This window comes from Carcharodon carcharias, chromosome 4, assembly GCF_017639515.1.
Source record: "Carcharodon carcharias isolate sCarCar2 chromosome 4, sCarCar2.pri, whole genome shotgun sequence".
Taxonomy (NCBI): domain Eukaryota; kingdom Metazoa; phylum Chordata; class Chondrichthyes; order Lamniformes; family Lamnidae; genus Carcharodon; species Carcharodon carcharias.
Window position 1 is genome coordinate 150,500,466 of NC_054470.1, and position 27,337 is coordinate 150,527,802.

The 27,337-nt window shown below is 46.5% G+C and overlaps 1 protein-coding gene across 6 annotated transcripts in view; it reads right to left on the minus strand.

Annotated features, from left to right (window-relative positions):
- The window catches only part of ssbp2 (single-stranded DNA binding protein 2), a 590,624-nt gene that overhangs the window by 80,198 nt on the left and 483,089 nt on the right, over positions 1-27,337 (minus strand). For all 6 annotated transcript variants that reach the window (XM_041185704.1, XM_041185705.1, XM_041185703.1 and 3 more), the window contains one exon: positions 2,406-2,460. In XM_041185704.1, the coding sequence (XP_041041638.1) occupies positions 2,406-2,460 (55 nt within the window). The remainder of the gene's footprint in view (positions 1-2,405; positions 2,461-27,337) is intronic.

Sequence of the window (27,337 nt, forward strand, 5' to 3'; positions counted from 1 at the left end):
TGGGAAAAACACAACAGAAACCTAGACTATCACTGAGAATTAGAAAATGCTTTTGACCAGATTAAACGACGGTGTTCCCTCTCACAACTATACAAATTTGGTCCAAGTCCAGCCTTCATTAAAGGGATTTGGAAAAACCTGTATCACTTGCTAAGCTTCACCAGTAGCAGATGGACTTTCCTTGAACCCTTCCAAGTATAGACAAAGAAAACCACAGGGCTGCCCTACATCTCAATTGCTATTTCATTAACACTAGACCTCCTATCTGGAGCCATCAAGGCAGTGTGAAAATCCAAAACCTTTCAAGCAACGATCATGAATATAGGCCCCAAATTTAACTGGTCCCAGTCACTGAACCTGAGGAATCTGGCCAATCTTATAAAAATACATTCAAAATTAAAATGACACAGTAGGTATGGCACGTTTACATTGAGGTTACAGCTGGCTGCATGGCATCCATGCTTTCAGGACTGGTGGCGCAAACACAATGCTAACATCAGTAAAATGAAGCTTGCCTGTTTTTGCAGATGTCTTATTAACTACTGTCACAAAGAAGCTGCTAAGTGATTATTAAACCAGTAACTTCTTTATTAAAAGCAAAATACTGTGGATGCTGGAAGTCAGGAACAAAGACAGAAGATGCTGCAAAAATTCAACAGGTCTGACAGTGTCTGTAGGGGGAGAAACAGAGTTGACGTTTCTTGTCTGCTCTGAAGAAGGATTGAAGCAAAAACAGCATTTTCTGTTTTTGTAACTGCTTCTTTGGGTTAGTGGTTAGTGTATATGTGATTTTTCGCTGTTAACTAATGACTCCCTTCCCCCTTCAGTTAGTTCAGCCCTATAAAGGCTGTCAGTGCCAGTTTTTCTGAAAGATTACATTCAAGATGCTAATCTATCTTTTCTATTTTCATATGAGAATGGCTGTGTTGTATTTTTCCAACACGTTATTTTCAGTTATAAGCCTTTATTGTAACATTGGGCAGAATTTCTCTGATCCTACCCCGCCAACACCGAAATCAGTGGGGAATGCATCCCTGCCAATCAGGGCTGCCCTGCTGCAAGTTAACACTCCAGAAGGGAAGAGTAGAGAGGAGAGGGGTGAAGAGGGGAGGTTGTGGGGAGGAAGGGAGGGAGAGGAGGTCTGGCGGGGTGGGGGCTGTGATTTAATGGGCAGAGGGGGGAAAGGTTCAGCCAGGGACCCAGATGTTTGCAGGGGCACCCAATCTGGAAAGAAATGGAGGTTTCCCCATCCCCCTGCTGCCTGAGCAGGATAACATGCTAGGCTTTCCCCCATCCCTAAACCCCTCCTGCCAACCTCAAAATTTAGGCCATTTATTGGACCCTTAAAGTCCTCAATTGGGGTGTCGGTGGGCAGATGATCCTTGCCTTAACCTGCTCCCTGTAAAACTGCAGATGGGTCGCTGGCGGGAGGGCAGCGGGAAGGCCACTTGGGGAATTTTATCTGCCTCGGGGGCTTGTAAAATTCTGCCCAATTTGTAATTAAGTTTGTTTTACTTAAATGAGTCTCCAACACGCCACATACTTTCTCATGCTTGCTTTTAAATCAGTTGAGAAAGATTACTTATAAAACCTAATGAAAGTTTTTACCAGTGTGGCTCTCCCTAAAGGCACATATATTTATCTTTGCAAAGTGGTTGCATTTAAGGACTTTGCTGTTGAGCCTTGTGGGTAATAAACTGAATGAGTGAGTGAAACAAGGAAGAGAGGCTTTGTGTAATGGAGTTAGACAAGGAGACTCTTTTGGAGGTTATATGTTCCCTGGCGATAATTGCCTTCCCAACCTCTTGTTGTGATACCTGCATAACTTTAAAAACAGAGACTTATCTGCATGCTGCAGGTCAACATCCTCACCAAGATTTGTGTGAAGTAACAGTTGGCTGGTGAGTGGGAACGGAAAAGAACATTGTCAGCAAAAAGCTATGATGTGATGAGAGGCTCTCAGAGAGTCTCGTCGGAGGGAAGGTCGGGGAGTCAGCAGCCAGTATTGGTCAGACATGGGAACTATAACATAAATGCCTGGTTCTCCAACTAGTGCCCCTTGCTATGGGCATCTGAGCACAAAATTAACTCTAATATTTCAAACAAAAATGGCAATTTACTTCTAACTGACACTAGTTCAACTCAAAATAAATTTATTTTGTTCAAAAGGTTCACAAAATCCTGCAACTTACAGCTTTTAAAAATAAGGCAAATGGTATTTGTTTACTTCCCATTGATTCCTTGTAATCAGGTAATCTAAAAATTTGGAAATAAATCCAAACACTTTTGATTCTGTATTTGCTATCAAAGAAGGCAGCAACAAATGCATATTCATTGCTCATCAAATCCTGCAATATCCTAGAATGACAAAAGGAAACAGAAACATACAAGGTAACTTTTTTTACCTCCTGGGCTAGGCATGATGGGAGTTCCTGGAGGCCCTCCACCACCAGGGGGTCCCTGCAAAACAAGTCATCAGGAATTTAGTACACAAAATACTCATCTGAAATGTAATAGATATAATCTGCTAATTAAGTACAACCATGAACTTTTTTGTGTTTACAGCCATGTCTAAAATAAAATCAGCTAATCTGTGCTATACAGCACTAGCTTATTTTTTTCAAATGTAGAAAAGACTGGCACTATACATATAGATCTACACAGCCAGATGCTACCACTGGTCTCAATACCTCCATGCTGGACAAGAGGGCGAAATTAGCAATGGTCTATCTCCTGATTATTATCCAGTGACCTCTGCAAGAAATGTGCATATGTGAATGTCAGGATCAAACTAATCGATAATTATTCTTACAGTTCAATAGCCTGGCAACACACACTGTCTAATTGGTCACTTGAGCCTGGATCAGAAACCATTTGTGCTTGTGAAACTGCACCTTACTAAAAATGAATGGCTCCAAGATCGGAGGAACAAGTTGTCCACAAAGAATGACATTTTAACCAATCTGAGTTACTGATTTGATTATAATGCTTATATCATGGTAATATTTGCTTATTTAAAAAGAACATGATTTATATAGCATCTCTAAAAGTGTCATGACATCCCAGAGTGCTTTACAACCATTGAAGTACATTTGAAGTGTCGTTGCTGTTCTAATTTAAGAAACAAGGTAGCCAATTTGTGCACAGCCAAGTCTCACAAACAGCAATATGGGTAATAACAAGGTAATCTAGTTTTAGTGATGCTGTATCAGAAGCAAACATTGGCTAGAATATTGGGAGAACTCCTCTGTTCTTCTTCAAACAGTGCCAAGGAAAAACAGGTGGAACATCTCTGAAGGATGGCGCATCAGACAGTGCAGCATTCTCTCAGTATTACGCAAAATTGGCAACCATGAATTTGTGCTGAAATCTTTAATTTTGTGTATAACATGTAAAGTTGTACAAAAACTGAACTAAAGGGGAAAAATACATTAATGTAGCAGACAACCAAGCTCAGTATCACAACAGATGCAATGCCCTTTGTCCTTGATCATGACAGCTGAACATGTACCTACACCACAAGGACTGCAGCAGTTCAAGGAGGTGGCTCACCACCACCCTCTCAAGGATAATTAGGGATGGGCAACAAAAGCTGGCCTAGGCAACGACGTCCTGTGAAAGAATAAATGTATGAAGTAGACACCAGGAAACATCAATGCCAATTCAATCTTGGGCCTGAATTTTACCTTTGGCAGGCGTGCGCGATCAGCGGGCCTGGGAGCGGTCGGGAAACGGACCCCAGACGGCAATTGGCCCCCTTCTGCAATTTCATGCTAAAATAAAGGTTTAAAAAGCTGCAGAAAATGTCCATGCATCTCAATCAATCACCTGAAAATATAGCTGATAAAAATGCTGTCCACAGATATTTATTTTAATTTTGTTTCATAACAGAAATTTCAATCCACCCTTGGATGAGGTTTGGTGAAAAGTGCAAAGGCTGCCTGGTCGATATGCCAGTCCGCCAGCCGTAAGTTTGGATGGGCCACAAAAAAAATCAGAGACAATTGCTCCATTAATAGGCTTATTATCCCTTTTAATTGTTGGCAGGTGCACTTCTGACTTTTCTGTGCGCCTGCCAAGTGAAATATCACGCATGAGGACGTCGAGACACTCGCCTAATATCTTGTCGCACAATTTTACCACCGATCGGGTTGGGCGCGCGCCCACCCACGAGACATAAAATTCAGCCTTTGAAGTCCCAACATTCATAAGTCATTTAAGTTTTTCATGGTTTGTGACATTAGTAAAGTTCCTTAGTTATGCTATTTTCTTATAACTGTATAAATGCAAATCCTATTTAACATGCTTTGAAAAAACACCTGTTATACTAGAAATACAATCATTTTAGTTTGAATCACATTATTCAATCATAGAATCTTATACCAGCCTGAAATGTTGGAATGTACTTGCTGATTCTGCAACTGCAGAGGCTGCACTCCTTCTACATGTAGTTGCAGTGCTTGTAATGTCACTTCCAGATCAAAATCAGTCAGAAAAGTAGACTCTCCTCACAGGCATTGCAACTGCATGTGCAGGCACACACACTGTATGAAAAGCACACTCATTCATATACTATCAGTCACTCATTTAAAGTAGTAACTGATCCAAAAACAAGTGACAATGTAGCATTGAGCTCCTAGTCTGCAGCCCACCCCACTGATTTAGAGAACTTTCGAATGGTGTTTTGGAGCAATTACTTGCTTCAGGATGTATCTGATTGAAACAGAAAATGCTGAAAATATTCAGCAGGTCAGGCAGCATCTGTGGAGAGAAACAGAATTAATGGGCGGAATCTTCTGCTCCTGCAGGAAGTGAGGAAGGAGATGGGAGGGTGGGGTGTTGCTCCAGCAACTGCCACAGCCTCTGATTGGCTGACAGCTCTAGGCAGGCGGGCGGAATGTCATACACCAGGGTCCTCAGTTGCGATAGAGCCTGATGGGCAGGAGGTACAATGGGCCTTCATCCTAAGAGTAAGCTCTGGTATCTCAGCACTTTTTCAGGCAGCACACAAGCCACCTGCTGAAAACCGAAGATTCCACCCAATGGGCAGAATTTTGCTCCCAGATGGCGGGCGGGCGGGCCACACCGGCTCGGCGGCGGGCGGTCGGCCGACCCCCGCCACCAAAACGGGGCCCTCCGCCATTTTGAGTGGCCCGCCCAGCGGCCTGCCTGACAGGAAGCGCTAATGCAGTTCCTGTGCGGGGGTGGGGAGGGAATCCCCATCTGTCAAAGTGCGCTCTTTCGCGCAATGCTCCCTGAGGCTAAGTCCTGCCTCAGGGAGAGCACTGACAGGTAAGTAAAGTCTAAAAATAGAAAAATATTAAAATTACTAACATGTCCCCCTTATGTGACAATGTCACATGAGATGGGACATGTTAATAATAAACACTTAAAATTTATTACATTTTAAAAAACGGACATGAAACTTCATCCCGCCAGTGGATGAAGTTTCATGAATAATCTGGAGTCCGCTGGGGCTCCTGGCCTGCCCGCCAGCCTTAAGGTTGGCCAGGCAGGTATTTAATTACCTTAACTAGCTTGTCAATGGCCTCAATTGGCCATTGACAGGTGGCGGGCGGACAAGTGATTTCGCTGTCCGCCCGCCTTCCTAAAAATGTAAATTGCCCGAAATGATGTCGAGGATTCCTCCCAACGTCATCCCGTGTCGTTTTCCCCTCGGTGAGCGGGCCCCGCCCCCAGATTGCCGAGGGAAAATCCTGGCCAATGTTTCAAGTCTGAAACATTATCTCTGTTTCTCTCCACAGGTGCTGCCGAACCTGCTTAGTATTTCCAGCATATCTTTTTTATTGATTTCCAGCATCTGCATCAGAGGAGCCTGGGTGTATATGTGCATAAATGATTGAAGATGGCAGGTGGTGGAGAGAGTGTTTAACAAAGCATAGAGCATCCTATGTTTTATTAATAGGAAGGTTGGGAGGACATTTAATAGACATATACAAAATCATGACGAGTCTGAACAGAGTGGATAGGGAAAAACTGTCCCTTTTGGTGGAAGAATTGAGAACAAGGGGGCACAGATTTAAGGTGAATGTCAAAAGAAACAATGGCAACATGAGGAAAAACTTTTTCACACAATGAGTGGTTGGGATCTGGAATGGACTGCCTGAGAGTGTGGTGGTAGCAGGTTCAATTGAGGCATTTAAGAGGGAATTGGATTGTTATCCGAAAAGGAAGAATGTGCAGAGTTACGGGGAGAAGGCCAGGGAGTGGCACTAAGTAAATTGCTCCTTCAGATAGCCAGCGCAGATACAATGTGCCGAAGGTCACCTTCTGTAATCATTCTGTGATTCTGTCACTTATGCAGTATTTTGCTTTTGGATCCAATTGGATTTGTGCACAGGTCAGAGATGGAGCTGTAATCCCATGAATGTCTATTAATCTCAGAAGGGAAGGTTCAGTAACTTTATTCTGTACCCAAAACAATAAACGAATTGAACTCTGGTACAATTGCAATATACAGCGGATGCTGGAAAACTGAAATAAAAACAGAAAATGCTGGAAATACTCAGCAGATATGGCAGCATCTGACAGTAGAAAAGAATTAAAGGTCAGAATTTTATGCCCTTACTGGGAGCAGGCTGGCAGGGGGGGTGACAGGGAGAGAGGTATAAAATCAGGTGGTATGCCTTTCACCTACCCTGTTCTACTTGAGTTTTACCAACAGCAGGTTAGGTTGCGAGCCCAACCACACTTGGTCGAATTGAATCCCTTAAGTGGCCATTGAGGGCCTCCTCCTGCCATCACTAGTATTATATTCAAGGCTGAGATAGACATTTTTAATAAGTAAGGGAGTCAAGGGATATGGGGAAAAGGCAGGAAAGTGGAGTTAAGGGTTATCAAATCAGCCATGGTCTCATTGAATGGCGGAGCAGACTCGATGGGCCGAATGGCCTACATCTGCTTCTACACCTGATGGTTTTATGGGTGCCCATGCCATGTGGTGAAGTCACTAGGTAAACCCTGGCAACCTGGCTGTGGGCTGGGGTGGTGTCCCTTCTACTGGGAATCCAATCGAGGGCCCCTCAACGGTGATTGCAAAACCTCCCCTTGATCCCCAATCCAATTGCAGCTCCCCCCACCCTCCAACCCACTCATTGGGGCCTGCCTGATTGGCCCTCACTTACCACAGAATCCGGCTTCCAACAATGATCTTGCTGTCCACAACAGCGGCCATCACTCCCAGTGGTACTGCTGGGAGGGTAGTGCTGCCGACCATGTTCGCAGTTCTCTGGCCAGCAGTTCTCTGAGGCTGGACTTCCACGGGATGGGACGGAGGCCACAACCTGAGCCAATTAACAGCCAGCAGGTAAAATCAAATCAGCTTTCTGACTCTGCCTACAGAGGTGGGTTCACCCCAGACTTTTCAGCTGGGAGGTGGGGTCACTGCCTCTGCAAAAAGTTCTGGACAATGTTTCAGGCCTGTGACCTTTCATCATGTGTCTGTGAAGCTCACCAGCACTTAGATTTTTCAGCCTGCAACAACCACAGGATCGAAGAATAGACTGGGGAAGGCTGCTCCCCCGTTCTCTCACTCTGAACTAGAGATCATGCTGAGTGATTTGAGGGACTGATGTGTGGATGTAAGTGGCCAAGGAAGTCAGCAGCAGAACTGTGATCCCTCCAACCTGGAGACAGTGCACGAAGGGGATCTAGGACCTCAGGAGGGCATGACAGGTGAGTGGCATAATACTTCCAAATGCCAAGCCCCAGACTTGCCCAGCATTCTCCTGCAGAGCCAACTCAGGTTGCCACACCTTGAAACCCCACTTATTCCTCTCACTGCAGGCACCTTCCATAACTATCTGATCAGCGTACACTCACTCTCATCCTATTGCCCTCTCACATGCATACCTTACAGATACTCTCCTCAAATGATGCCCTTCCTTCCTCTCCACATAAGTCATTATGGACATTCACAACTCTGGGCTGAATTTTGCCATCAGCGAGCAGGGGGGGCGGGGTCTGCTCTCCGACACGTGAAATGATGCGGGATGAGGTCGGGAGGAACCCGCCACATTTAAATTTTCAGGAAGGTGGGGGCACAGCAAAATCAGCTGCGGGCCCGCTGACCTGTCAATGGCCAATTGAGGCCATTGACAGGATCATTAAAACAATTAAAGGACCTGCCCGTCCAACCTTAAGATTGACGAGCAGGCCAGGAGCCCCAGCGTCAAATAGTAAAAACATGAAACCTCATCCACTGGGGGGAAGAGGTTTCATGTAGGGATTTAAAACATTTAATAAAGTTTTAGTGTAATTTATGAACACGTCCCAGCACTTAGCGCATGTGCGAAAGAGCACACTCTCGCTTTTGGGGAATCCCCTCCCTCCCCCTCACACAGGAAGCACATAGCACTTCCCGCTGGGCGTCACGCTGGGCGGGCCTTAATTCACCCACCCACGTAAAATGGCGGCGGGACCCGCTTCTCCGGTGGGGATCGGCTCCCCATCCGCCGGAGATTGGGTCTGGCCCGCCCGCCAGGCAGAAAATTCTGCCCTCTTTTTTCTTCTTGCAGAAAAAAACACACAGACTTGGAAAGAGGCAAAGAGCCAGAGAGAAGTTGGAGGGGAAGGGTTGGTGGGTGGGTGCTCGCTTGTAACTGGCACCCCGTTGGTCATTCGCAATGTGTGCCCACCTGGCCCACTGGGACGGAGGTCTTGTTCCAGGGGATTGCAGATGTCAGCAATGATCTCCGGTGACAGCCAGACCACTTCAGGCAGTGCTGCTCTGACATGTCGAGAGAGCTGATCCTCTGCCTGTGGTGCCTGTGTTTGAGGTCACACCACCTCCTGAATCGAGGTGCCAATGCCTTCTGTTCTGTGGAAGGCCTGTGATTGAGAAGGCAGCTGGTGCTGTGCTGATGGCAGTGATATTACTTCTGCTCTTGTCCCTCATCAGAGGTGCAAGGTGCAGGTGCATAAACTGCTTCCAACTGTGGTGAAGGCTAATAGATGGGAAGTGAACCTGAAGGTGAGTGAAATGCTGCACAGGTGAAGTGCCCTCCAAGAAGTTGGTAATTACTTGTCAAGCACTAACAGCACTCTCTGAGAAAATGTGTAGTGAGCAGCAGCCTTTCACCTTTCATGGGTGCAGCTCTTCAGTTGCACTGATCAAAGCCTTCCTAGCTGATCGGTTTCACTGAAGAAGTTCTTCCTGCTTTGCATGCACCTCGTTGACCCTGGAGAATTGCTGACATGTTGGGAAACAGTTGCCCTGGATAGGAAATTCAGAATTGAGGGTTAAAACATTTTTAACTCGTTTCTTAATTGCCTTAATCACTTATCCAACAGATCCAAGGGGGTCCCCACTTGCCTTTAATCCCACCCCACAGAAATATGGAAGAGGGCAGAATGATGTCAGGATCTCAACCCAACATCAAGCTCAGGGGTTTTAACTCCCCACATGCATGCAAATCTGCTTCCTTTTGCCAGAGGAAAATTACCTGTGAGCTGAAATTCACTGTTTTCAATGCCAGCAGTTACACCGGGATAGTCCTCACCAGCGCTGCTCCCATTACTACAGGAACTACAGCAACTCAGATACCCAACTGCAGGAGGTTCCCCTTACATGGTCTAGCAGGAATTCTTAATGGCAGGTAAAACTTTTTGTTTTGGGTTCTGGTGTTTTCCCGATCTGTTCTGCCAAACTCAAACTACAGAATTGCCTAGGAAATTTATATGCCATCTATTCCTTAAAATCAAAAAACACAAAGCGCTTTCTGAATCTTTTTATCAGAGGTGTACTTCCTACTTGACTTTCAGCCTCCAAATTCCATTTTGGAACAGAATAATCTCTGACACACCAAAATGAATACCACGAGAGTTCAACCAGTGTGTATCTGGTGTGGCTGATCTGCCTTAGTTGGTAACAATCTCACTTTGACTGAGAAGATTGTAGATTCAAGTACTACTTCTGGACTTGAGCAGAAAAATCAAACCTGGCATTCCAAAGCCACACTCTTGGTAGTGCCGCCTTTCAGATGAGACGTTGGGTGGAATTTTCTGTGCCCGCTGGTGTCGGGCGTCATGGTGCGGCCTCACCGGACAATATGTGGGAAGGCCAAAAATCGGTTTCATGACATTGAGAAACCAGTTTGTAATCAGCCGTTCCACCCATCAATGGCGGGCCACGTTTCTTGCTGCCGCATGTCAGGGACGTCATTGTAATACATCTGCACATCATTATAAGCCCAGCTTACCAGAATCATCACCCACTTTGGATCATTTCAGGCACACTGGAGTGATTGCACGCCGAAGTGTTTCACAACTGAACATATGCAACGTGCACATGGAGAGCTGAACTTCACTTGTGGCTTTGAGATGGTTTGCCTACCTTGCTTCGGAAAATTTCAGAGACCAGCCATGAGGCAGGGGCAGCCTTTCAACTGCTGCAGAGCAATGGCCTGCTTGGTGAAGGGGAAGAAGTGGTCTCAGGCAAGGGAAGAGCCTGCAGGGCTAGTGCATTGCTGGGAAGGGGGGTATCCCAAGGTGTGTGGGAGCACATGTCGATCTGTGCAAGTGGCCTCAAGAGGGTGAGGGTTGAGGAGGCAGTCTCCAGAGGAGATGAGTCCAGACGGAGATGTGAGGGTGTGTGTGTGAGAGAGTGAATGGTGATGTCCCTTGAGCTGGCAGTGAGTGAGATGCCAGTGAATGTGTGAGGTACTTGAGTGTGTTTAGAGTGATGAGATGGTTACCTTACCCTGGCAGCTCGAACGAGATCATTCATCCTCTTTCTGTACTGGATAGCGAATCTCTTCTATGCAGCATTGGCACTGACCACCTCTGCCACAGCCTCCCAAGCCGGAGTGGTGAGACTGCTGGGCCTCCTGCGGCCAAAGCGGGGTTAGAGGGCATCACGGCAGGCTCCAATGGTGTCCAAAAGTTGTGACAAGGATGCATCACTGAATCGGGGGGCTGCAGTCTTCTTGCCTTTCGGGGCCATGTCTGTTGTGCAGCAGTCCTAGGCTGGGAGCACTAAATCAGTGCTCCTCCATGTTGAATATCACTTGGAGGAAGCACTGAGGGTAACAAGGGTACTCTGGATGGGGGACTTCAATGTACACCACCAAGAGTGGCTCAGTAGCACCACAATTGACTGAGCTGGCCATGTCCTAAAGAATTAGCTGCCAGACTGGGTCTGTGGCAGGTAGTGAGATAACCAACTTGACCTCGCCCTCACCAACCTACCTGCCGCAGGTGCATTTGTCCATGACAGTATTGGCAGGAGTGACCACCACACAGTCGTTATGGAAACTAAGTTCCAGCTTCACATTGACGATACCCTCCATTGTGTCGCGTGGCATACCACAGTGCTAAATGGGATAGATTTCAAACAGATCTAGCAACTCAAGACTGGGCATCCATGAGGCTCTGTGGGCCATCAGCAGTGGCAGAATTGTACTCCAACACAATCTGTAACCTCATGGCCCGGCATATCCTCCACTCTATCACTGCCATCTAGCTGGGGGTCAACCCTGGTTCAATGAAGAATGCAGGAGGGCATGCCAGGAGCAGCAGCAAGCACAACTAAAAATGAGGTGTCAACCTGGTGGAGTTATAACACATGACTATTTGCATGCCAAACAGCATAAGCAGCAAGTGATAGACAGGGCCAAGCAATCCCACACCAACGGATCAGATCTGAGATCTGCAGTCCTGCCACATGCAGTCGTGAATGGTGGTGGACAATTAACCAACTCACTGGAGGAGGAGGCTCCACAAAATATCCCCATCCTCAATAATGGAGGAGCCTAGCACAAAAGATAAGGCTGAAGCATTTGCTGCAATCTTCAGCCAGAAGTGCCAAGTGGATGATCCATCTTGGCCTCCTTCGGAGGTACCCAGCATCATAGATGCCAATTCGATTCACTCCACGTGATATTAAGAAATGCTTGAAGGCACTGGATACTGCAAAGGCTATGGGCCCTGACAATATTCTGGCAATAGTACTGAAGACTTGTGCTTCAGAACTTGCCGTGCACCTAGCCAAGCTGTTCCAGTACAGCTACAACACTGGCATCTACCCAGCTATGTGGAAAATTGCCCATGTATATCCTGTCCACAAAAAGCAGGATAAATCCAACCTGGCTAATTATTGCCCCATCAGACTACTCTCCATCATCAGTAATATAATGGAAGGGGTCATCAACAGTGCTATCAAGTGGCACTTGCTTAGCAATAACCTGCTCACTGACACCCAGCATGGGTTCCACCAGCGCCACTCAGCTCCTGACCTCATTACAGCCTTGGTTCAAACATGGACAAAAGAGCTGAACTCCCGAGGTGAGGTGCGAGTGACTGCCTTGACATTAAGGCAACATTTGACAGAGTGTGGCATCAAGGAGCCCTAGCAAAACTGGAGTCAATGGGAATCAGGGGGAAAACTCTCCGCTGGTTGGAGTCATATCTAGCACAAAGGAAGATGGTTGTGGTTGTTGGATGTCAGTCATCTCATCTCCAGGACATCACTGCAGGAGTTCCTCAGGCTCGTGTCCTTGGCCCAACCATCTTTAGCTGCTTCATCAATGACCATCCTTCCATCATAAGGTCGGAACTGGGGATGTTTGTTGAAGATTGCATGACGTTCAGCACCATTCGCAACTCCTCGGATACTGAAACAGTCTATGTCCAAATGCAGCAAGGCCTGGACAGGATTGGGCGAACAAGTGGCGAGTAACATTCGTACCACACAAGTGTCAGGCAATGACCATCTCCAACAAGTGAGAATCCAACCAACGCCCTTTGATGTTCAACGGCATTACCATCCCTGAATCCCCCATTATCAACATCCTGGGAATACCATTGACCAGAAACTGAACTGGACTAGCCATATAAATACTGTGGCTACAAGAGCAGGTCAGGGGCTAGGAATAGTGCGATGAGTAACCCACCTCCTGACTCCCCAAAGCCTGTCCATCATCTACAAGGCACAAGTCAGGTGTGTGATGGAATACTCCCCACTAGCCTGGATGAGTGCAGCTCCCACAACATTCATGAAGTCTGACACCATTCAGGACAAGGCAGCCTGCTTAATTGGCACCACATTCACAAACTTTCACTCCCTCCACACCAATGCACAGTAGCAGCAGTGTGTATCATCTTCAAGTTGCACTGCAGGAATTCACCAAGGCTCACCAGGAATTCACCAAGAAAGCACCTTCCAAATCCAACACTAGTACATCTAGAAGGACAAGGGCAGCAGATAGATGGGAAAACCACCATCTAGAACTTCCCCACGAAGTCCCTCACTGTCCTGACTTGGAAATATATCATTGTTCCTTCACTGTCGCTGGGTCGAAATCCTGGAACAGCACTGTGGGTGTACCTACATCACATGGACTGCAGTGCTTCAAGCAGGCAGCTCAACCACCACCTTCTCAAGGGCAACTAGGCATGGGCAATAAATGCTGGTCCAGCCAGCAAAGCCCACATCCCTTGAATGAATAAAAAAAAAGGGTGCAGGAGGCTGCACTTTAAATATAGCACCCGGTGTGAGGAAGCAGCAGACTGTTAGTGTGGCCGTTGAATCGGAGGCCGCCTGTCAGCGGAACGGTGAGTTTACTGGGAATGCATGACTAATGAGGTGAGATTGGGACGATACGGTCCAAAAACCTGCCATTGCGGCCAGTGGGTAGTGCGTCCTTTACCCTGCCTGGTACTGCACTTGGTGCAATCTGGGACGATTCCGTCCATTAAATTGAAACCCTGTCTGCCTTCTCAGATGAATGTAAAACATCCCATGGCACTAGTTTGAAGAAGAGTAAGGAAGTTATCACCAATGTCCCAGACAATTTTTAATCCTCAATCAACATCACAAAACAAGATTATCTGGTCATTATCATACTGCTGTTTGTAGGTTTTCACTGTGCACAAATTGGCTGCCACATTCCCTACATGACAACAACTACTACACTTCAAAAGTACATAATTGACTTTAAGTGCTTTGGAACATCCCTTGGTCATGAGAAGCTCCAAGTAAATGCATGTTTTTCTTTATCTAGTATTGTTTTGTCCTTCACAGTTGATGCATCACACTTCCGTTGTCACATATACTTATATGCATAAGGTATGTAACCCTTAGACTTGTTTGTTTCAAGTTTCAAATTCATAAAGCAACTGAACAGGTAGGGAATGTGCTGACCAACATATGGCCAACAGGAATATTACCATAAAATTATTAACTTGATTGATACTATAACATTTTCTGTCCTTAAAATGTACTAACAATACTTGCATTACAACAGTGACGACACTTTAAAAATGATTTGGGACATAATGAGATTGTGGAATACAATATATAAATGTAAGCTTTTTTTTCAATGAAAGCAGTGAGTTATTCCTTCTGGCTTTTTCTGTACATTGAACGTGTTAGTTTCAAGAAACACAAACCTGTGGCGTTGCAACAAACTGATGCCTGCAACTCCATAAGTGTTAAGTTATTGATTTCGCCCCCCATTTTCTTTCTTTTAACATAAAATAATTTTGTTCTCTATTTTTTGATATTGATGCATATTTTGCAATATATTCTGAAAGCATCACATTCAGCTACATTACTCAAAATCTGAGAGAGCAACTAAGGAGCCAATATTAATTTTTCACACCTGGGGGCTACAACCTTGGTCCTGATGCATTTTATGAGGCACGTCTGGCTAAATGACTTCAATATATTCCAAGTGGAATCTAAGCAAGTCAATTAAAAATTATTCAAATCCACCTGTCAATGATGAGTTTCAACTTTCTGAGTATTGTTTAAAACAATTAAATTGATCTGATGTTGAGCAAACTCAAATCATTGTAGGTATTTCCACGATGGCAGGTGGGGGAGGTGGGCAGTGAGAGGGAGGGTAAGTGGGAGAGGGGCACAGTGGGAAAGTGAGTGAGAGGGCGAGGGCAAGGGACGTTCAATTGTTTGGCTTTTATGCACTTTGCTTTTGTCCAACTGCATTGATCAATACTGTTACGATCTGGTTAGGGATCAGTAACTTTTTGTTTAAAGTGGACAAAGTTTAAAATCCCAGATACCCATGAGGAGAGTAAAGTCATAAGATTTCATGGTTTTAAACAAACAAAATAAACTTTACAATACAAAGTCAGAAAAGTAAAACAATTTATAATATCTATCTTACTTGTAACGTTCGGAAGTAACAAAGTAAATTTGAATTAACCAGCAAAACATGGTCAAACACACTACACTGCACATTAAATTGCAGATGAGACCAAGAAAGATCCCATGGATTTTTCAATAGCCCACCCAGATATCAGTGACCGCTGAGAGTCACAAAATCTTGTTAAAATTCTGTTTCCCCTCATGAGGGATTTCAACTCTTCACTTTCGAAGATCTAGCTTCTGAATTCCCTGGGAAGCCGCTCTGACCTGGACTACCTCAATGAATGATGGTAAAATTCCTTCTCCTGAGGCTGCATTCCATAGGATTCACAAAGCTATACTCCTGTCTCGAATTACTGGTAAAACCTCAACTCTTTTACAGATGGCTAGCTTCACTAAGCTGGCACTGCCTTTGGATTTCTCTGAACTCCAGTCTCCTGGCTGCCATGAGCTATAAGCTATAAATGGCTCCCAGGGCTTCTCTAAGCCCTTACTGCCTGGAGCCTGCTAATAGCTCCCAATACTTCTTCCTGTGAGCTGCAAACCCAAAGAGGCCCACATGCAACCAACAGTTGCACCAATGGCTCCCAGGACTTCTTCAACCCCTAGCTGTCAGGAGCCTGCTAAAGGCAGTACCCTTATGGTATAGTCTCATGCTGCAGGACACTCAAATAAATTGAAACCGGAGAACCTTCTTAAAGCTGCACTCATCTTCATGCCAACAAAGGGTGCAATTGTCCCAGATTTGGACTAAGTGTGGTAACGGGTGGGAAAAATAACATTTCCCCCCCTCAGCCGCAATGGTGGCTTTTCATGCCATATTGTCCCAACCCTGCCTCATTAATCATGCATTCCCGGGAAATATGTGGTTTCGATGATGGGTGGGCTCCAATTTGCCCCCCACGCAATCACCTCGCTGCTTCATTATGCTGGGCGCCATATTTAAAGTGCAGACACTCGTAAACCTCTCAGTGCTTCCAGCCTAGGACTGCTGCAAAAAAGACATGGCCCTGAAAGGCAAAAAGACTGCGGACCCCCAGTTTAGTGACATGTCCCTTGAGCACCGTTTGGATGCCATGGAGGCTCAATCTGCTGTGGCCGCAGGAGGGGCAGCGACATCACCAATCCAGCATGGGAGGCGGTGGCAGCAGTGGTCAGTGCCAATGTTGTGCAAAGGAAACAGCCACCCAGTGCCAAAAAAGGATGAATGATTTCCTCCATTCTGTCAGGGTAAGTCAATCTTCTCATCACTCTCAACTCACACACTCACAAACCCATCACACATCCACAGGGATCTCACTTGCTGCCAATTCACAGGACATCACCATTCACCCTCTCATACACACTTTCATTGTCTTCACCTTGTCCATGGGATCACTCATTACCCGCACATGCCAGGCATACTTATCACCTGGCCTGGCAGGCATCCTGTTTACGCTCTCTCTATCTCTTTTCATGCAGGACAAGAAACATAGGACAGAACTTTTCGCTGAGCAGACAGGCGCACACCCGACCCACTCGAGTGTAAAATGATGTGCGATGACGTCGGGTGAGCGTCCCAATCGGGCGATATTTCAGTTAGCGGGCACGCGCGGGAGCCTATTAAGGTAATTGAAGTAATAATTAAATGCACTTTTTCACTACTCGTCCAACCTTATGGTTGGCGGGCAGGCGAATCGGCCAGGCGGCTTTTGGATTTTTTATGAAACCTCTTCCAAGGAAGGGATAAGGCTTCCAACAGGAATTAAAAATAAAATAAAAATGTTTAAATCTCATTTATAACATGTCCCTGCTTTTGTGACAGTCACAGGAGGGGACAAGTTTTTAACATTTTTAAATACTTCATTTATGTTTTTAAATTACTTCAGCTCCCTGAGGCAGCTCTGTGCCTCCAGGGAGCCTTCAGTGCATGCGCAAATTTCAGCGCTCGCCCTCCTCCCGCCCCCACCCCGGCAGCACTCAGTGTTGCAGCGCGTGATTCACACTGGCTGGCCATTAACTTGCCAGCCAGCATGAAATCGTAGTAGGGGCCCAATCGTGGGCAGCGGTAGGTTTCGTGACTGCTCCCAGGCCCACCTGCCATGCCTGCCCAACGAGGTAAAAATATTGCCCACAGAAACATAGAAGAAGTAGGTCATTCAGCCCTTCGAGCTTGCTCTGCCATTCAATACGATCATGGTTGATCCTCTATCTCAACGCCAAACTCCCACTCTCTCCCCATACTCCTTGATGCCTTTAGAGTCTAGAAATCTACCTATTTTCTTCTTAAATATATTCAGCAACTTGGCCTCCACAGCCCTCTGTGGTAGAGAATTCCACAGGTTCACCACCCTCTGAGTGAAGAGGCTTCTCCTCATCTCAGTCCTAAATGGCCTACCCCATATCTTGAGATTGTGACCCCTTGTTCTAGAACACCCCCCCACCAAACCAGAGGAAACATCATCCCTGCATCCAATCTGCCAATCCTTGTCAGAATTGTATGCATTTCAATGAAACCCTCTCTTCTAAACTCCAGTGAATACAGGTCTAGTTACACCAATCTCTCCTCATACGACATTCCTGCCAACCCAGGAATATGGTGAATCTTGGCCGCACTCCCTCGATGGCAAGTATATCCTTTCTTAGGTAAGGAGATCAAAACTGCACACAACACTCGAGGTGTGGTCTCACCAAGGCCCTGTATAACTGCAGTAAGACATTCTTGCTCCTGTACTCAAGTCCTCTTGCAATGAAGGCCATCATACCGTTTGCCTTCTTAACTGCTTGCTTTACCTGCATACTTGCTTTCAGTGATTGGTGTACAAGGACATCCAGGTCTCTTTGTACATCAACATTTCCCAATCCATCACCATTTAAATAATACTCTGCCATTTTGATTTTCCTACCAAAGTGAATAACTTCACACTTATCCACATTATAGTGCATCTGCCGTGTATCTGCCTACTCATTCAACCTGTCTAAATCACCCTGAAGCCTCTTAACATCCACCTTACAACTCACAGTCCCACCTAGTTTTGTGTCATCAGCAAACTCGGAAATACTACATTTGGTTCCCTCATCCAAATCATTGATATATATTGTGAATAGCTAGGGCCCAAGCACCAATCCCTGCGGTACCCCACTAGTCACTGCCTGCCATTCCGAAAAAGACCCATTTATTCCTACTCTCTGTTTCCTGTCTGCTAACCAATTCTCAATTCATGCTAATATATTACCCCCATCCCATGTGCTTTAATTTTACACACTAACCTCTTATGTGGGGCTTCATCAAAAGCTTTCTGAAAATCCAAATACACCACATCTACTGGTTCTCCCTTATCTATTCTGCCAATTACGTCCTCAAAAAACTCCAGTAGGTATGTCAAATATAATTTCCCTTTCATAAATCTATGTTGACTTTGTCTGATCACATTGATATTTTCTAAGTGTCCTGTTATCACATCCTTTATAACAAACTATAGCATTTTCCCTGCCACTGATGTTAGGCTAACCGGTACGTAATTCCCTATTTTTTTCCCTCCCTCTTTTTTTAAATAGTGGGGTTATATTTGCCATCCTCCAATCTGCCAGAACTATTCCAGAATCTACAGAATTTTGGAAGATGACAACCAACGCATACACTATTTCCATGTCCACCTCCTTTAGTACCCTGGGAAGTAAATTATCAGGCCCTGGGGATTCATCGGCTTTCAGTCCCATTAATTTCTCCAGCACTGCTTTTTACTAATAATTAATAATAATACTAATAATTAATACTAATTTCCTTCAATTCCTCCTTCTCACTAGACCTTTGGTTCCCTAGTATTTCTGGGAAGTTATTTGTGTCTTCCCCCGTGAAGACAGAGCTAAAGTAGTTGTTTAATTGCTCTGCCATTTCCTTTCTCTCCAATATAAATGCTCCTGTTTTGGACTGTAAGGGACCTACATTTGTCTTCATTAATCTTTATCTTTTTACATACTTATAGAAGCTTTTACAGTCCTCTTTTATGTTCCTTGCACGTTTACTCTCATACACCATTTTTTTCCTCTTAATCAATCCCTTGGTCCTCCTTTGCTGAATTCTAAACTGCTCCTAATCATCAGATTTGTTACCTTTTCTACTTTATATGACTCCTCTTTGGATCTAATACTACCCTTAATTTCTTTTGTTAGCCATGTGTTTTTGCGCCAGAAAATAACATATAACTGTTGCAATGCATTCATTTGTTCCTTAAATATTAGCCATTGCCAATCCACTGTCATGCCTTTTAATGCTTTTAAGGAAGTCCCCCAATCTATCTGAGCCAACTCATATCTCAGACCTTCGTATTTTCCTTTGTTTAGAGTTAGGACCCTAGTTTCAGATTGGACTACTTCATTTGCCAACCGAAGGAAGAATTCCACCATGTTATGGTTACTGTTCTCTAAAGAACCCTGCACAACAAGATTATTAATTAAACCTTCTCATTGCACAATACAAAATCTAGGATAGCCTGCTCCCTTGTTAGCTCCTTGATGTACTGGTCTAAAAAACCATCTCATACACACTCCAGGAATTCATCCACCGCAGTATTATTGCTAATTTGGTTTGCCCAGTCTATATGTAGATTAAAGTCACCCATGATTACTGTAGCACCCTTGTTACATGCATCTCCAATTTCCTGTTCAATGACATCCCCTACCTTATCACTACTATTTGGAGGCCTATTGGCAACTCCCACTAATGTTTTCCCCACATTGCTGCTTCTTAGCTCCACCCAGAATGATGCTACATCTACATCTACAAGCTGGCATACAACAAGAGAGAGAGGCCACAGACTGGTGGAAGAATGCCTGAAATTAAGGTCCTCATGGACTTTGAAAATAAGAGTCATCCAGCTGGGCTGCGAAGATATGGACTGTTCCTATGTTGACAGTGAGGTTGGCGGTGCTCTACCACGTGAGCATCCAGCAGTGCAACATCCATCAGACAACCATGCTGTGAGTGATGTGTCCTGTTTCACAGGCCACTGCCATGCATTAATTATCTCTCCTTGCTTTCGCAGGCAAATTTGGGAAACAGCCGAGGGAGCCCAGGGCCTCCAATCAAGCCCCAAAGGCACATCAGAAGAAGAATCTGAAGGCACCCTCATTGAAGATTCGTCACTGTGCTCACCCACACCCTCTTTCAGTGCAGGGACACACACCTCAGTGGGACCTAGTTCTATAGTAGCCTTGGGATCATAATCAGGTGAGCACATCACATTGTCTGATTCACAGCAGGTGGTGGCAGGGACTTCCCAGTTTTGTGGCACTCAGAGGACTGCTAGAGGCCAGAGATCTTCTGAGTCTGAGCCAGATAACGAGCCTCTTGACCAGGTCATGCCTCAGATGCTGGAGCTGTAAAGGCAAGCTCGGGATCATCAGGAAGGGGTGTCCTCTGCACTCCTCAGATTGCAAAGCACGATGGAGGAGTCCGGCTGCCTTAAGTCTGAGGTGATAGCGCCGGCATGCCAATGCACCAAGGTCAACTCTGATAGGTTGGTGGCCACCATGAAGACCTTTGTCCAGGACATCTGTCCTGCAATGCTGCGCAGGCTGAACTCCATCGCTAACACCATTGTTGACCTCCAGCAGTGTCAACACAAGAGGGGTGCAGGGCAGCTCGATCTCACTCCAACTTCCCAGTACCCATAGGGAGGAGGATTAGCGGGTGCACATCCTGGGGTCATCCACACAGGTGACTCCGGGAATGTCCGGCCCATCTGAATCCCCTCTTCCTGTGGCGCCAGCAGCTCGAACTTCGCAGACCGAGGAGGGTGACACCGCTATGCAGCAGGCCAGGCCCTCCAGGTCTCGGCCGTTCAGAGACGTCTATCAAGGTCATCACAGACAGGGTGTAGCAGATAGTAGGTTGCCTCCATCTCCGCTGTATGTCAGGGGAGCACCAAGATGTAGCAGCACGGTTAGGAAAGTTAAGAAAATGTAGTCGCACAGCATGAGCATGGGTGTTAATCACTTGGATATGATGTTCACTATTGTAAATAAACTCCCAAGATTGTCTCCCTGCCTATGGCTCCTTGTTATGATAAACAGTGTTCATGTCATTCAGGTGTGAAACCATGGTTCCTACACAAGATAAAGGTGGATGTCTCAGTCCAGGGCCTCTTCCCTGTACTTTGTGGAGCCTTCAGACCAAAGTGGTGGTCTGACATTACACTCATTGGACGCATTAGTAATGCCTGCACCTCGATTGTGCTTGACATAGCTGCCAGAACGTTATGGAAAGGCATCATACAGAGTTCCATCATTCTCTCTGTGTGCTCTCAGCAACTTTAAGGTGTGTCTGGCCCCCATCTCTTCAGCATCTGTGACTAGTGACACTGTGCTCCTGAAGGGCTCAGGTGCTGAAGGCTGACAAAGGATCAGGTGCATTTAAAGTTTCATGGCTGTGTCTCCATGATATGACCCTGATCATAGAACGCAAGTGAGCTACCCTCAGCCAAACAGCAGTCAGACATTCACAGAGGTAACGTGAAGATCTATGGAGTGTCCTCACTGCACATCGTCATCATCTTCCTGGAATTAAACGGCTATTAGGGCCTCCGCTGCGTCTCCACAACAGGAGCCTTATCACACAGGGTATTTGCGTTGCCATCAGCCAGACTGGAGTCAAACGTTCACAGAGGCAATGTGAGGATCTATGGTGTCTCCTCACTGCATGTCATCATCACCCTCCATGAAGCTAACAACTATGAGGGCCTGCCTCTTCTGGCCAGTGTGATGGCCTCATCGTCATCCTCGCCTTTGAAGACCTCCTCACCCTCATCCCCTTTGACGTCCACCTCATTGAGGAGACCTCCAGCTTCTCCATCTCCTCCTCAGCCAGCTCCTCTCCCTGTTGCAGCACAAGGTTGTAAAGAGCGCAGGAGATGATGACATTGCAGGACATCCTCTGTGGACTATAATTGCAGGGCACTACCACACCAGTTCAGGTACCAGAACCTCATTTTTAGCATCCCGATGATTTGCTCCACCAAGGTGTGAGCTGCAGCTTGAGCTTTGTCATACCTTTGCTCTGCTGCAGTCTCATGCCACTGCAAGGGTGTCATCAGCCATGTCCTCTGCGAGTAGCCCAATTCTGGATCCAGAGTTGAGCTCCTCAGTCATCTGAAGTCTCACCAAGCCTAACGGACGTCATCCTCTATTCCAAGGGACCACTGCTGCCGACCTTCACTCTGCTGCCGTCTGAGGCTGCTGCACGGGTGTAATCAGTCATGTCCTCTATGGGTAGCCCTTGTCACCAAGGAGCCATCCCTGCAGTCTCTGTGGACTCCGGAAGACATCAGGGATCTAAGACTGGCTGAGAATGTAGAAGTCATGGACACTCCCTGGGAACCGAGCGCAGACATGCAGGTTGCATTTGTGGTGGTTGCACCCTAACTGAACATTCAGTGAGCGGAAGCCCTTGCGGTTGACATAGTTGACTGCTTGTTGCTACAGAGATCTGAGCGCCATGTGAGTGCAGTCGATGGCACCCTGCACCTGTGGAAAACCTGAGATCTGGGCAAATCCCAGCGCTCCTGCATCCTGACTTTCCTGGTCCCAGGCGAAATGCACAAAATTGTGTGCCCTCACGAAGATGGCATTCGTGACCTCATGGTGGGTAGAAGCTTGCGATATCCCACAGAGATCGCTGTGGAGCTCTGAAAGGAGCCACTGATGTAAAAGTTGAGCGCCATTGTCACTTTCATGGCCATGGGCAATGGATGCCCTCCATGTACCCGTGGCGTTAAATCCTGCAACAGGTGGCAGGTGTGACCAAACAGTGCCTACACATGCACAGTCTTCAGTGACACTTCTTGGTCATCTGCAGGAATGAAAGGTGGGATCTATAGACCCTGGGTCTAGCTAGGCACCGAGTGATGGCTTGTTATGGCTCTTCAGCGGCGTGCATGGGAGTCCCAGCCACACCTTCTTCCTGAGGGTGCTGCTCCTCCCTCTGTCCAGCCAGGTGCCTCTGTCTCTCTATTCTCCTTTGTCTCTGCTCTCTGTAAGCCATAAGGCATACAGCTAGGTCACCAGGCTCCATGCTCCTGATGTACTCCTCCTGCAGGATGAAAGAAAGAGATGTATGGGTTAGCTTGGGGGTTCTAAGAACCTCCCATAGTTAAGTATGAAAGGCCCTTAACAAATCCCAGGAAGTGCTGGCCACCACTGGGACGGCCAGAGTTTAGTGCGCTGCATGGCTGCCCGAGACCCCACCCAATCCGCCCCACTCCACCTGACCAATTGATGGCAGCTTCGCCTAATAGACTGCATGCTGTTCTCTCATCTCAGGCCCTGGCATTCTCCTAACCTACACTCCAAGGCTGTGTTGTTAGCTTGAACCATGGGGGAGATTGGTCCAAACCTGAATGATGGCTTTGCAAGGGGCTGTGAGCCTCTCCACCAGTGACTGCTCCATTGTCATATGAGGAGGGATTGAGTCAACTGGGCCTGTATTCACTGGAGTTTAGATGAATGAGAAGGGATCTCATTGAAATGTATTAAATTCTAACAGGGATGGGCAGGCTGGATGCAGGGAGGATGTTTCCTCTGGCTGGAGGTCTAAAGGAGATGGGGTAGGCCATTTAGGACTGAGTTGAGGAGAAACTTCTTTACTCAGAGGGTGGTGAGCCTGTGGAATTCTCTACCACAGAAGGCTGTGGAGGCCAAGTTGCTGAATTTAAGAAGGAAATAGATTTCTTGACTTTAAAGGTGTCAAGAGGTGTGGGGAGAGAGCAGGATTGCGACATTGAGATAGAGGATCAGCCATGATCATATTGAATGATGGAGTAGGCTTGAAGGGCTGAATGACCTATCCCTGCTCCTATTTTCTATATTTCTATGGCTAGCTTTAGCAAGGAGATTGTACAACTTGCTAAGTCGTCCAACTGTTCTGCTCTCCACTCAAATGCCCATTAGTTTGCAGTCTGTGTGCGAGGGGTGGAAAGCCCCAGAGCATTTGCTGGCACTTTCATGCCTCTGCGGTGCTTGGTGGCCAGATAAGCTCGAGGCCCGACTCCAAGCATGTCACTGTGTCTGTGTTTGAACTGTCTCAGCCGCGGAGGAATGGTCATTTTATACAAAGTTTCCCTGATGCATCGCCGCTTCCCTCCCCCCCACACCACATGTCCTTGTGCACTACCAGCCACCGCAGGGCAGCCCCTGCACCCCCGCCAACTCACTTCAACTGCAGCGCAGCCCTTGCCTACCCCTCCGCCCCCCCTCCCCTACCTCAACAACAGGGCAGACCTTGCCCCCCTCTCCCAAGTCACCTCAGTCACCTCAACCACAGAGCAGCCCTTGCCCCGGCACCGCACAATCAGCCGGCCAGGAAAAAGCAAATTGCCTGTGTCCTTGCCTGAATGCACGGCGCCCCAACCTTGAAGTCCAACAGGTGGCCCTCACGAGTGCTGCACAATGTTACTGTGTACTCACTTCCGAGTTCCCCTCGAAGTGCAGCTCGCCAAGTACAGGCCTTATATATACTGTTATGAAACACGTCAGCATGCTCAGACGATTCAGCGTTGGGGGGATGATTCCGGAGATCTGGGCTTATAATGATATGTGAACGTATTACAATGAAGTTCCTGACTTCCAACTGTGGGAAGCATGGCTCGCCACTGACGGGCAGCAACCCTGTTTCACGATGTCCTGAAACCGATTTTGGCCTTCTCGCCACATTGTCCACTCATGCCACCAAACACGCCCACTGCCAATGGGCACAGAATATTCCACACATAGCCTGAATACTTTTAAATTAACTTAGCTGTAACTCCCAAAACAAAACATCTTTCTGGACTGAACATCCTCTCCACATGAACCCTGTCAAGACCCCTCAGGCTCTTAAAGGTTTCAATTAAGTCACCTCTTACTCTTCTAAATTTCAGTGGATACAAGCTTAACCTGTCCAGCCTTTCCTCATAAGCAATCTGCCCTTTCCTGTAAACCTTCTCAAAATTGCTTCTAATGTATTTACATATTTCTTTAAACAAGGCGACCTGTATTGTACACAATACTCCAGATGTGGTCTCACCAATGCCCTGCACAACTGAAGCATAACCTCCCTACTTTTGTAATCAATTGCCCTCACAATAAATGATGACATTCTTTTAGTTTTCCTAATTACCTGCTGTACCTGCATACTAACCTTTTGTGATTCATACATTAGGGCACCCAGATCCCTCTGAATCTCAGAGCTCTGCAATCTCTCAGCATTTAGGTAATAAGCTTTTCTTTATTCTTCTGACCAGAGGCCCAAACAAGCAAACCTGCTGTGTGATCCCACAACCAACGGGTCAGATCTAAGCTCTGCAGTCCTGCCACATCCAGCCATGAATGGTGGTGGACAATGAAACAACTCACTGGAGGAGGAGGAGCATTCAAAAACATCCCCATCCTCAATGATGGGGGAGCCCAGCGCATTGGTGCATAAGACAAGGCTGTAGCATTTGCAACCACCTTCAGCCAGAAGTGCTGAGTGGATGATCCATTTCGGCCTCCTCCAGAGGTCTTCAGCATCATAGGTGCCAGCCTTCAGCCAATTCAATTCACTCCACTTGATATCAATAAATGGCTGAAGATACAGCAAAAGCAATAAGCCCTGGTAACATTCTGGCAATTGTACTGAAGACTTGTGCTCCAGAACTAGTTGTGCCCTTAACCAAGCTGTCCCAGAACAGTTACAACACTGGCATCTACCCGGCTATGTGGAAAATTGCCCAGGTATGTCCTGTACACAACAATCAGGACAAAGCCAACTTGGCCAATTACCACTCTATCAGTCTACTCAATCATCAGTAAAATGATGAAAGGAGTCATCAAAAGTGCTGGCAAACTGCACTTAATCAGCAATAAACTCACTAACACTCAGTTTGGGCTCCATCAGGGCCACTCAGCTCCTGACCTCATTACAGCCTTGGTCCAAACATGGACAAAACAGCTGAACTCCAGAGGTGAGACGAGAGTGACTGCCTTTGACATAAAGGCAGCATTTAACTGCGTGTGGCATCAAGGAGCCTAGCAAAACTGGAGTCAAAGAGAATCAAGGGGAAAACTTTCCACTGGTTGGAATCCTATCTAGTACAAAGGAAGGTGGTTGCTGGAGGTCAATCATCTCAGTACCAGGACATCACTGCAGGAATTTCTCACAGTCATGTCCTAGGCCCAGCCATCTTCAGCTGTTTCATCAATGACCATCCATACATTTTAAGGTCAGTGAGGATGTTTTCTGATGATTGCACAATGTTCAGCATTATTTGTGACTCTTCAGATACTGAAGAGGTCTGTGTACACCTGAAGCAAGACCTGGATAATATTCAGGCCTGGGCTGATAAGTGGCAAGTTACATTCATGCCACATAAGTGCCAGCCAATGACCATCTCCAACAAAAGAGAATTTAACCATCTCCCCATGACATTCAATGGCATTACCATTGCTGAACTCCCCACTAACAACATCCTGGGGCCATATAAATACTGTGGCCTCAAGGGCAGGTCAGAGGTAGGGAATTCTGCAGAGAGTAACTCACCTCCTGACTCCCTAAAGCCTGTCCACTAAGGCACAAGTCAGGAGTGTGATGAAATACTCTCCATTTGCCTGGATGAGTGCAGCTCCAACAGCACTCAAGAAGCTTGACACCATCCAGGAAAAAGCAGCCCACCTGATTGGCACCCCATCCATTACTGCACAGTGGCAACATCTACAAGCTGCAATGCAGCAACTCACCAAGGCTCCATCGACAGCACTTTCCAATGACAAAGGCAGCAGATCCATGGGAGTACCACCACCTCCAAAATCCCCTCTACACCATCCTGACTTAGAACTATATCGCTATTCCTTGTCGCTGAGTCAAAATCTGGGAACTCACTTCTTAACAGCACTGTGGGTGTTCCTACTACACATGGGCTGGAGCAATTCAAGAAAGTAGCATACCATCACTTCTTAAGGGCAATTAGGGATGTGCAACAAATGCTGGCCTAGTCAGCGACACCCACATTCCATGAACGAGTATTAAAAAATACCCGGCCCTACCAGCATTAAATTTGTAGCTGTGTGAGATATGGCCCTCATTATGCATTCTTCGCTGAGAGCCCATACATCCATTAGAGTATTGAAACACCTGAGCCACAGGGAAAACACTGCTTTACTGACAACCCTGGCTCTCTGATCTATGCTGTCAACTACACAATGTTCATTTACATGAGA